Source organism: Macaca mulatta, chromosome 2, assembly GCF_049350105.2.
Source record: "Macaca mulatta isolate MMU2019108-1 chromosome 2, T2T-MMU8v2.0, whole genome shotgun sequence".
Taxonomy (NCBI): domain Eukaryota; kingdom Metazoa; phylum Chordata; class Mammalia; order Primates; family Cercopithecidae; genus Macaca; species Macaca mulatta.
This window is the reverse complement of record NC_133407.1, coordinates 77,151,167-77,164,294: the sequence shown is the minus strand read 5'-3', so window position 1 is coordinate 77,164,294 and position 13,128 is coordinate 77,151,167. Positions and strand designations below refer to the sequence as shown.

The window sequence follows — 13,128 nt, the reverse complement described above, 5'->3', positions numbered from 1 at the left end:
ACTAACGCAAACAGACGTGAATAAGAGCAAAACTGATAGAATTTGGAAGACTCAAAAAAGAAGCCAATTTGTTTCAAGTTTGAGATTATTTTCTTATCTATAATTAATGCAAAGTCTGCCCCCTTATTAAAATAAGTGTTCTAGTGCCATTATTTGAAAGTACATTTGAGCTCTCTACAGATCATTAGGCTGTCACTCCTCTGGGATTCATATGATCACATCCAAATGATAACAGTTGCTTTGCTATCACTAGAAAATGAAAATGGGTACAAACATAATGCATCTTCACATTTCGAAATTAGGGAAGACATCTGGATGCACTTGCTCAGCTAATGAATAAAGGGAAAAATGGAAGAATAAAGGAAGGAGTGAAGGAAGAAAGGAGAGACTGGAGGGAGGGAGGGAGGGAGGGAGAGAGGAACGGAGGGAGGGAGGGAGAGAGGAAGGAAGGAAGGAAGGAAGGAAGGAAGGAAGGAAGGAAGGAAGGAAGGAAGGAAGGAAGGAAGGAAGGAAGGAAGGAAGGGGAGGGAGGAAGGAAGGAAGGAAGGAAAAGAAAAAGTGTCTAATTTTCTGTAATACGATTTAGTATTCAGCCCAATTCATTTTCTGGAGTTGGAGGCGGCTAAACATTGCTTAGTATCCCTCTTTAACTCACCAGCTAATTATGCAAACCTTTATATCCAAACAATGCAGAGGAAGGAAGACAGAATGATCTTCCAGACCATGAAAGGTTTGTTCATCCATCATACCAACAGTGTACTAAAGATCTTAGAGATCTTTTGTCTGGCGACTCTTTGACCTTTCAGCTGATGAATAACTGAAGATGTGCAATACGAAGAAATTACTAGAAGAGAACTGTGCACTGAGAATCAATTTATTTTCATGACTCTATCCAACTACTTTAGTGAAGTATTTAGGAGAGTGGGTTAAGTACACAAGCCTCTTTTAAATACTTATTAATTTTAAAATGTTCTCATAATATATAAAAATGTGCTTTAAGTGGGCACTTGATTCCCAGTTAGAAATTTAGGATTAAAAAAACACAGTACATCTCAGCAACGGTGAAAATTTTGATTTGGATTAAAATCAAATCTACATGAAGATTTTGATTTGGATTAAAAAGAGAAACATATTTCTGTGTGCTTAAGGCTTTTTTTTACTCCTTTTTATTTCCTGAGCAGAACAGAGCTTAACAACACTGATTGACAACATGAACAAGACTCTTCATTAGGACCTAGTAATAAAACAAATGATTAGAGTAAGGCAGGACTCCTGATACCAGAAATCACTCAAGAAGTCTCACCTTATATGCAGGGTTCAGTTTTGCATTTTTGTGTATATGTTTTTATTTCCCCTTAAAACAAAATGTTTCTTTCTTTCTTACGAGGCATCCACTTTGATAACACATGCCAAGCTATATTATATCATAATTGGTCTTTGCTTATTTCTAGTGATGAAGCCTCATCCCATATTTTTGCGTGAACTACAGCTGTTAATTTTTCTTAAAGTTTGAAAATTATGTGCAGCTGATATGTCATCTTCCTAGTATTTAACTGAAGTGTAATTTGTTCCTCTTTATTAGAGCTGAATAAAAATAAGTCTTTTTTATTTCCTAGAAAGTTTAGCACATTGAAATGTTTTGCCTTTGATCAAATTTGTGTACAGGATCATACAGATTATATATTTCCTGTAGGGTTATTCTCTCCTCCTCTCCTCTCCCTTTCTCTTCCCTTCTTTTTTCTCATAAAAACCTATATCCAAATTCTCCGTGAAGCTGAGAATGTATTCCAATCCACAAGTTAGGAATGATGAAACAGTAAAAGTTTAATAAGCCGCTTGGCCATGGACTCTTATAGCACAGTATATTTAAATACGAGAAATCTTCCTTAGTTAATTTCTGAATTTTTGCAAATTTCTAAGGTATGTTATTATAATCCTGTCCCTCTGGGTACCTTGATTCCTGCCTAAAAATAACAAACCTTATTATGTAACAAAAAAAAAAAAACTGAACAAACTATAATGAATCTAGGGAATTGTTTTTCAGTAATCACTTTTCTCATTTCTACTGTTAGCAATAGAAATATCTGGAGATGGGAGGAAGCAACTAATAAAAGTGAAGATTTAGATATTTGCATTACATATAATCTAAATTGTAAATAATCCTCTTATAGTCTCTATCCATAGCTGCATTATAATACAGTTCACATTGCTTTAGTAACTTTTTTCTGCCTTTATTACATCTTCCAGAAAACAAAAAGAATACAGTTATAAAGACCTTCTTAACAAACCATAGTAAGTCAAGATGGAGAATGTAAGTGGGCCTTGAAAACTCTTGAGTTAGATTTTAGTTTGTGAACAGGCTCAAGAGAAATTCATCTATAAAATGACGCCTCATTAGCAGATGAAGGAAGTTGAAGTCAAACGTTTTGCTATCTCATGGCACCTGAAGAATCAGTGTGAGTTTTTAGTCAATGTGAGTTTTAGAAAATTAATATTTACAAGACATTTTACTTTAACACATGAGAAAAGGTGAATTTCTCTTTTTTAATAAAGTGAAGTTTTTGTTTTAGAACTGATAGTGAATTGATCCAACATACATCCAAAGTTCTGAAAGCTACTCACTTCTCATTGCAAAAAGCATTTTTTCAATGTATACTTTCCTAGGTTTATTGTAGGCACTGGGCATGAATAAATAGAAAAGATTGATTTTTTCTGAAGCTCAAAATGTAAGTTTTTAATTTATATAATTTGGCATTGTTAGCAGTGTTTCATTTGTATCTTATAAAATAAAAATTTATATAAATGATATTTGTTCAGTTATTTTGGGTATTTCTAATATTCGAGTTACAGAATACATAGACAAACACACAGACGCACACACCCATTTGTCTGCTCTATAGGCTGAAAACCTGTGTGCCTCCAAAACTCGTATGTTGAAATCCTAACTCCCAATGTGATGGTATTAGGTAATACTGTGTGCGGAACTGGTAGGTTCTTGGTCTCACTGACTTCAAGAATGAAGCCGCGGACCCTCGCGATGTTACAGTTCTTAAAAACAGTGTGTCCGGAGTTTGTTCCTTCAGACGTTCAGATGTATCTGGAGCTTCTTCCTTCTGGTGGGTTCGTGGTCTCACTATCAGAAGTGAAGCTGCTGTAGACCTTCATAGTAAGTGTTAGAGCTCTTAAAGGCAGCATCGTCTGGAGTTGTTAGTTCCTCCCGGTGGGTTTGCGGTCTCGCTGGCTTCAGGAGTGTAGCTGCAGACCTTGGCAGTGAGTGTTACAGCTCATAAAGGCAGCGTGGACCCAAAGAAACAGCAGCAGCAAAGTTTATTGCAAAGAGCCAAAAAATAAAGCTTCTACGCTGCAAAAGGGGACCGGAGTAGATTGCCACTGACTGATTGGGGCAGCCTGCTTTTATTTGCTTATCTGGCCCCACCCACATCCTGCTGATTGGTCTATTTTATAAAGAGCTGATTGGTCCATTTTGACAGCATGCTGATTGGTGTGTTTACAATCCTTGAGCTAGACACAGAGTCACAGAGTGCTAGTTAGCTAGATACAGAGCACCAACCAGTGTACTCACAAACCCTGAGCCAGACACAGAGTGCTGACTGGTGCATTCACAAACCCTGAGCTAGACACAGAGTGCTGATTAGTGCATTTACAATCCTTGAGCTAGACAGAGTCACAGAGTGCTAGTCCTCCAAGTCTCCACTAGGTTAGCTAGATACAGAGTGCTGATTGGTGCACATACGATCCTCCACCTAGATATAAACATTCTCCAAGTCCCCATCCAGTTCAGGAACCCAGCTGACTTCACCCAGTGGATCCTGCACAGGGGCTGCCGGCAGAGCTGCCCGCCAGTCCCGAGCCGCCCCTGCACTCCTCAGCCCTTGGGCTGTGGATGGGACCAGCTGCCACGGGGCACCGCAGAGAAGGAGCTCAGACATGGCGGGCTGCAGGTCCCGAGCCCTGTCCCGCCAGAAAGCAGCTAAGGCCGGGTGAGAATTTGGCAGGCCGGCACTGCTGGGGGACCCGGTGCAACCTCTGCAGTTGCTGGCCCGGGTACTGAGCCCCTCACTGCCCTGGGCTGGCGGAGCCAGCTGGCCGCTCCGTGTGCTGTGCCCCCGAGCCCGCGCCTGCCCGTGGGAACTCGCACTGGCCCGCGAGTGCAGCCCGCAGCCCCGGTTCCCACCTGCGCCTCTCTCGCCACACCTCCCCACGAGCAGAGGGAGGTGGCTCTGGAATCAGCCAGCCCAGAGAGGGGCTTCCACGGTGCCGTCGAGGGCTGAAGAGCTCTTCAAGCGCTGCCAGAGTGGTCGCCGAGGCCGAGGAGGCGCCAAGAGCGAGGGCTGCTAGCACGTTGTCACCTGTCATTAGGAGGTGAGGCCTTGGGAAGGTGATTAGGTGGTGAGGGCAGAGTCCTCATGAGTGAGATTAGTGCTCTTATATCACAGATCTAAAATAGCTCCCTTCTCCCTTCTATGTGAGGACACAGCAAAAAGACTGCTGTCTATGAACCAAGAAGTAAGCTCTCTCATCAGACACCAAATTTCCCAGTGCCTTGATTTTGAACTTCCCAGCTTCCAGAATATGAGACATCAATTTCTGTTGTCTGTAAGCTATCCAATTTATGGTATTCTGTTATATCATCCCAAGCAGACTATGATAGCTTGCGTATATGTGTAAGTATCCAAAGAAAAAATACATTTTTCTTTTATCTTTAAAGATTTATCTTAGAAGCTTGTAGAAAACCATGAAATACAAGGTTTTATAAAACTAACAAATTACCCAGGACATTGCTTTGTGGATTAAAATGGAACCAGCATGATTAAATTACTCGTAATGCATTCGTGAGTTAATACTAACTTGCTCTAATAAAATTCAATGGATATTAAACTCATTTTATTTGGGTATATAGTTAATAAATATTATAATTAATTTAATTTAATAAATCTGTGGTTTTTTTGTTTTTTTTTTTTGTTTTTGAGATGGTGTGTCACTCTGTCGCCCAGGCTGGAGTGCAACGGCACAATCTCGGCTCACTGCAACTTCTGCCTCCCAGGTTCAAGCAATTCTCCTGCCTAAGCCTCCAGAGTAGCTGGGGCTACAGGTGCACACCGCCATGCCTGGCTAATTTTTTGTAATTTTAGTAGAGATGGGGTCTCACCATATTGGTAAGGCTAGTCTCAAACTCCTTACCTCAGGCGATCCACCCGCCTTGGCCTCCCAAAGTGCTGGGATTACAGGAGTGCACATGGTAAAAAATAGTTTGCATGTGAGAAAATGAAAAGTTATCACAGGGTGTCTGATTGCCACAACATATAGTTATTGGAAGCAGAATTTCACATTATTTGGTTTGGAGTACTGTTTTTCTTGAAAGTATAGAAATTGTCATCTGTGAACTATTTCCCATGTGGTAGTAGTTTTTAAACATGAACATCTACTGTGAAGGACGAAGAGGTAACCACACATCAGTTGTGATGTTTCTTACTTATTGTACCCATCTGCACACTATGAGTCAGGCACAATTTCAGGTTGTCAACAAAACAATCAAATGATAGTTTGAATGAGACTTCTTAGCCTCTCATGAGAAAAAGGAAAAAGGACAGCTAAAGTACATAGAACAATATGAGGTGATAAACACTGACTACTTCAATTTGGTTCCCGAGGAAGGTCTGTCTGAAGAGATGGTAGGACGAGAATAGGACAAGGAGCTATGCTTTGGGGAAATATAGGCATTGTATATCCTATGAATTGTTATATTGCATTATGTGTGTTTTTAAATATTATAGCTGTATTGAAATTTGTAAATTGAGTAACATTGTTAATGTAACTGGGAGAACATTACATTTAAGAACTTAAGACCTAAAGCCATAAAATTACCAGAAGAAAACATAAGGAAAACACTATAGGACACTGATGTAGGCAAAGATGTTATGGCTAAGACTGTAAAAGCACAGGTAACAAAATCAAATTTAGACAAATGGGACGGTATTAAACTAAAAAAGTCTTCACCGCAAAGGAAACAATCAACAGAGAAAAGACACAACCTCCAGAATGTGAATAAGTATTTGAAAATCAATAAAAGACATTGTTTATAGGAAAAGTAAGATAAAACAACCAAATATGCCACTTTAAGGTGCTCAGACAGCAATGATACTACTTTTTGGAGGAAGATGTCAGCACAACAAACATTTTAAATCAGTTTTTATTGCAATACACATACATACAGAATTGAGCCTATATCATGTGTAATGAATTTTTCAAAGTGAGCATCTAAGAACACTGAATTTGTAACCATTAAAATGGTGATACATACAAAATAATCTATTTTATATTAGTAATCCATTTCAGAATCTTAATTGGTGAAAACCTTTGACCAAAATAATTTCAAATCTATATTAATATTAGAGAGGTAACAATAAAGATATGCTTGCTACCTTCCTCATATAATGGAATGTTGTTTTTCAATAATTTTTTTCTCCCAATTATTTTACTAATCATTACTAAGTAAAAATATCACATTCATGTTTTCTATTATTTGGAAGATTTATGATGTCTCATTTCAGTCCTCAAATATTTCTCATGGAAGCATTTTATTTCATTAGCATATGATCAGAAGTATTTTATGATCAAAGATTTTTTTATTCTTAAATTGTTTCAGTTAACTGTTTTCTGGGTAATTTTTCCTAAAAGAAAATTTCTGTGACTTAAGTTTTTTTTTTTTTTTTTTTTGGTCAAAAGTAATATTATGCCCTTTAAATGAATTTGAAGTTACCTTGAAATAATATTGTCTAATCTCCTATTCAGTACAAAGCTATTCTAACTTCTGTTATTTTTTCATTTTTAATCATGGAATGTGTGTCACATTCTAGACAAGGTCATTCCAATAAAAAATACAAGTTAAATAAAAACTTGTGGATCTAATTGAAATGCAGAGATTCTATCAATAAAATCAGGAGTAACAGCAAATTTCCAACTGCCTACTTACCATCTCCATTTGGATGTAAGATTTAACACGTGAACTTAACATGTGAACTCTTTATTTTATTTTATTTTATTTTATTTTATTTTATTTTACTTTATTTATTTTTTGAGACAGTGTCTTGCTCTGTCACCCAGTCTGGAGTGCAGTGGTGAGATCTCAGCTCACTGCAACCTCCGTCTCCCAGGTTCAAGCCATTCTCCTGCCTCAGCCTCCCAAGTAGCTGGGATCACAGGCATGTGCCACCATGCTCGGCTAATTTTCGTATTTTTAGTAGAGACAGGGTTTCACCATGTGGGCCACGCTGGTCTTGAACTCCTGACCTCAAGTGATCTGCCTGCCTTGGCCTCCCAAAGTGCTGGGATTACAGGCATGAGCCACCATGCCCAGCCATGAACTCTTGATATTGCATTCCAAACATGCTCTTCTTGCAGTCTTTCCTATCTCAGCAATGTCAACTACATTCATTCTTCCAGTTTCTCAGGCCAGAATCTTTGAAGTCAACCTTGCCTGCTCCTTTCCTCTTTAATCTATCGGCCTAGTAACAACTCTACCTACAAAATATATGTAAGATCTAATTCTTTCAATTTCTGCCACTACTACTCTAGTTCAAGTAACCATCAACTCTCACATAAACTATTTTAGTAGCCTCCTAATTGGTCTTCTTGAACCATCTGTAGTTTATTCCCAACATTACAGACAGATGATTTTTTAAACAATGTAAATGAGATCTTATAGTTTCCTTTTTTTCCCCACCCCCCAAGATGGAGTCTTGCTCTGTCACCCAGTCTGCAGTGCCATGGCGTGATCTTGGCTCACTGCAACCTCCACCTCATGGGTTCAAGCCATTCTTCTGCCTCAGCCTCCTGAGTAGCTGGGATTATAGGGGCCCACCACCATTCCTGGCTAATTTTTGTATTTTCATTAAAAACGTGGTTTCACTATGTTGGTCAGGGTGGTGTTGAACTCCTGACCTCGTGACCTACCCACCTCGGCCTTCCAAAGTGCTAAGATTACAGGCGTGAGCCACCATGCCTGGTCAATCTTGTTCTTTCTTTGTGCAAACCCTCCAATTCCTCCCTCTCTTACTCTGAGTAGACACAAAATACTTTTGAAGACACACATGGCACTAAGTAATGTGACTTTACTGTCCCCTCTCCAACTTCACCTCCTACACTCATTCCCTTCCTGCCTCTATTCTAGTCACACTGTCCCCCCTGCTTTCCTTGGAAAACTCTAAGCAAACATTTTTCTCATGATCATTGTTTTCCATCCCTTCTGCTGAAATACTATTTCCCCAAACAACTGTTTGACTCATCCCTTTTCTCCTCTTCACTTCATTTTCTATTAAATATTACAAAGCTTCCTTACCCAGAGCTACAGAAAGTCAAGTTTAATCTTCCAGTCTGCGAAATTGGTCCAAGATTTCTCTCACCAGTCAGAAGTTTAGGGTCCGCATGGCTACCTTCACTTCAGACTAGCTGTTTACAAATATGGAGTCCCTTTGGACTCCATCAGATTTTATAACTCACAAGAGCTATTCATAGAACTCAGGAAAGCCCTGTAATTACAATTACAGTTTTCTTATAACAAAAATATATAAATTAGAACTAGCTGAGGATGAGACACGTAGAGCATCTTGGACTTAGAATGTTCCAAATGCAGAACTTCTCTGTTCTCAGAGATCTATTATCTTCACGACATCTATTGTGCTTATGTATCTATGGAGTATTGCCAATCTAAGAAGCTCACCTGAGCTTTGCATCTCTAGTTTTTATTGGGATTTTATTATTATGTATAGGCAAGATGGATTGAATCATTGCTCGCATGGTTAAAATCACTCTTCAGCTCCTTCCCCTCTGTGGAGGTCGGGATGATATCACATAGCTAAAAGTCTCATCCCTCTAATAACATGGACGGTATTTCTGGCAGGGCTAGTTCCTACCCTAAGATGATCAGTGTGGCCATCCCCACCCTGAGTCATTTCATGAGCCTCAGTTATTATATACTCACCATAAGGCATCATGTTAGCATAAGCTATCATGTATAACACAATATTCCAAGTGTTTAGAGATTACATTGCAAGAACAAGAGATAAACGACAATCAGATGTTTTATTATGGACTCCCTCACCATCCCCCTGCCACACACACACTGATACTTACTCACCTGCCATTTCTATTTATCCCCATTCCTCATTTTATTATCACTAGCACTTGGTATCATCTGACATATTACATCATTTCTTTATTTATCTTATTTCTTGTCTTTCTCATCAAATAAAAATGGCAAGATCTGTTTTGTATTTGTTGAATCTCTTATCACTCAAATAATACCTGACCTAGTACACACTTTATAAATATTGGTTGAACGAATGAATGAATCTGTTTTCTAAATTTAGGTCTTCTTATAGCCCTTCTATTCCTTATATTAAAATAGAATTTCATTTAAGTGACATGGAATGGAATTTATAAATATTTTAACGTTTTAAAACTTTTTCAATATATTTTCTTCAAACCTCTTATGGCAGTGAAAGATTTCATCTAGACTTTTAATATATAACCATTAACTATAGCTTCATTTTACTAGATTTTAAAGCTAATTAAAATACATTCTCTCAAAAACTACTATAGCTTACTTAGAAATAACTGTCTCTGAATTCCTAAGGATAATTTTAATTCTCATTTTAGGCTTGGGTAGGCAATCCTAGGATTCTATAATTCCAAGAAAACTTTATTTTTGAAGCTAGATGCAAAATTTTTCTTCATATCAGGGCATCCTGAATCAATCGATGTCTTTTCCTTTAATCTGTTCATAAAATGAGTTATCAACTGTGTGCTCAAATATAAATGGCAAGCAATTTTCTGTAACACAGATGTTAAAGAAAGATACTCTCTGCTTTTTTTGTTGTTAAATTAGCTGTGTCTTAAAACCTTTCAAAACTACATATGAAGAAAATTCTAAGGGGTGATCTATAGAGCATTTTGGTATACTACAAAGTAGAAAAAGAACCTGATACTGATAAAAATAGAGCATATACAACTTCATGGAAAATTTTAATTATTACTATTTTGAAGTCTTTATTTTGTGAAGAGAACAAAAACTTCTTTGAGAAACAGCAAAGTCAAGATGTTTAAATTGATCTTATGACTTTGAGATTTAAAAATATAATGCTTTGGAATTGTGTATAGTGGAAATATGTTGTATTTCACAAAGTGTTTAATTGATACAGACAGAAAGAATTGTCTCTCTTGTTACTTTGTAAGTCATGGAGATTTCTTCAAATTATAGAATAAAATACTTCATCACTTCAATAGCTATTTCAATCTTTTGAAAACTGTATCCACATCTACAGGCAAAGGACTTTTATTATCTCTAAATTACAATTTGGTATGTCATGAGTTATTTCATAGGATAAAGTTTGTTAAATGAACACCGGCAGTGCTTTGCTCTTGAACTCAAGTACAAGTCAGCTCTGTTTAAGTCGCCATTCACAGAGGACAGAAATGAATGTGCAGTTAAAATGGTGATATAAGTAAATTGGAGCAGAATTAGAAGAAAAGTGGGCAATTTAGGAACATAAGAATTGCTGTACTGAATCAGACCATCGGTTCTCCTGGTTTAATATCCAACCTCCAGCAGCTGTACTTGTTAGTTTCTACAGCTTTAAAAGAAAGAAAAAAGACTACATAATTTACCTAGACAAGTGTGCCATCTGTGATCTGGAGAAATTTTCTTCTTGATCTCTCTCAAATAATACCCTAAAGCAGGAGGTTTCAACCCTGCTATGATATTGGTTTAGCTTGACTAGCTCTGATTATTAATAATTCTTATTAAAATATCCCATTCCTCCATAAAATAAACTAGTACATCAAGAAACTATTTGTCTCTAAAGCTCCTGAATTCATGGTTGAACATGTCTGCATCTGTGATAAATTATGAATATATGGTGCGTATTCAATATAAGTTCTTGATGGCAAAAATCTGCCTCTTGATAACCATACTTTTACTTCTCCTTCCAAATTCTACTGGAGTTAGAGACTTTGGCTAAACAAAACAAAGCAAAACAAACTTAAATCTGCTCATACTACTCCAAAATTTCTATCTATTAATAATATACAGAAGATATCTGAATGATGAAGGATTTTTTGTGTTGAACTTTTAGAAAAGTTCAACTAAAGTTTTTCTTATATGATTTTGCATAAGGTTGAATAAGAGCAAGGAATGAATTACTTATCTTTGTCACTTTAATCTTTAGTTTATGTTAGAGAAGGCTGGAAAACTTTATAGTTTCTTGATTATTCTAAATACTCACCTTGAGATCAATATTTCTAAAATATTATGCTCACACTAGCCATTTAGTCAAAAGTTCCTCAAGAGTCGTAAATGCCTACAAATTCGATTCTAAACAATTTTCCAGGGCTGTTAGACCTAATGTAATAACACTAATATGTTAAGTACATAAATTCAATGGTATCTCCTTTTATCCTAGAATTCAACAAAACTAGTTTTTTCATTATTATTTGAACTAAGAAGTAGATTAATCATTAATGTCTATGTTAATTCTATCCCTCTTTCTAGCTTTCCCAGCTTTCCTTTCTAGTTCAGTTCCTTATTTTCTCTCTTTCAGTCAGATTCCCATTCCATAAGGTAATTTCCTTTCAAGTATGTAATTACTGCTCCCTCTTCTGAACAATTTGTGGCCTCTTTTTTAGGCTTGGCTTATGTTGTCTTATGTTGTAGTTCTTTGTTACCCTGAGTTTTCATGCTTATAAATTCCCTGAGGAAAACTTTGTGTTTCATATTTATATTTCTAGGGCCTAGATCTGTGTCTAACTCATACTAATAACAAAGATATGTTATAAGGAAATCTACAGATGTAGTGACTGTGTAGAGCCACTTAAAAAAAAACTCTGAGTTCCTACTTGTGTGACCTTGGCATTAATATATTATTGAGTGCTATAAAGGTATCAATGAGCTCAACACTATAGATATTGAAAAGAAAAGTCGACAATTATCCATTTTCAAATCACAACTATAAATATGGAAAATATCATGAAAAGATAATATAAAAGTTTTGAATGAGTTTAGACACATAAAATTGGAAAATAAAAGAATTCCAAGCAGAAGTAACAGCTGGAGCAGAGAAGAAATGAAAAAAAGAGGGATTTACTGGGGAACTCTACCTAATTCCTATTGGTTGGGTTTATAAAAAGAATATCTGAAAATAAACTTGGAAATATGGGTGGTACCATGTTCATTAACCTTAATATGAAACCACTGAAGAATTATTGAAAGATTTTTAATTGGTAAACAGATCTAGGAGATGTTAGACAAATTTAAATGTGGGACTGAAAGAAGTTTCCTGGAGTAATGAGATTATTACATAATAAGATTTGTAATTAAACTTGGTATTAAACTCAGGCAGTATTAATAAGAGTATATAGAATGAAATAGATATAAAAGATGTGTAAGTGATATGATTCCTTATTGTGAAATGATTGGGTCTAAGATAAGGTAAGAGAATGAAACAAAAGTAGCACCACCCTTTGAGCACGTTTAAGTGTGAATGAAGATATATTTTATTGAAATAAAAAATTTTTTCTTCCAATATGTTAAGTAGAAATGCATATAAAAAATTCAACTTTAAATTTTAATTCTTACAATTTTAAATAACATAGCGGTTCTCAGTTCTAAAACCACTAAGCCCAGTTCACTTACGTTTCATATCATCAATATATATCCACATTTTTTCTGTCTTAAACTCTTTAAAGCTCTTGTGAACACTGTTAGAAAACAATATTCTTTTTAATCTAACAATGATTTCAATTTTACTATAATGTCTCTATTTTATTATTTAGGAATCCAAATGGGACTCATAATAATAGCACAAAATGGCCTGTCTTCAAAAGCACTGAACAAAAATATCTAACCTTGAATACAGAGTCATCAAGAATATTGACTAAACTACGTGCTCAGCAATGCCGATTCTGGACATCATTTTTTCCAAAAGTCTTGGAAATGACAGGTGTGTGTGTTTTAGTGTTTGGTTATTTAAAAGATGATGGTTTATGTAAAAAAGGGATGAAGTATACTCTCCAAGGCATGATGATGGAGTTACTGTATGTATCTCTGACTTT

The 13,128-nt window shown here is 36.4% G+C and overlaps 1 protein-coding gene across 2 annotated transcripts in view; it reads left to right on the top strand.

The window, feature by feature from the left end:
- Positions 1 to 13,128, top strand: part of BCHE (butyrylcholinesterase) — a 68,304-nt gene that overhangs the window by 42,133 nt on the left and 13,043 nt on the right. Inside the window, exon 3 of one of the 2 annotated variants that reach the window (XM_002808333.4) lies at positions 12,850 to 13,016. The exons of the other annotated variant lie outside the window; for it this stretch is intronic. Coding sequence (XP_002808379.2) covers positions 12,850 to 13,016 — 167 coding nt within the window. The remainder of the gene's footprint in view (positions 1 to 12,849; positions 13,017 to 13,128) is intronic. 2 annotated transcript variants of the gene reach the window in all.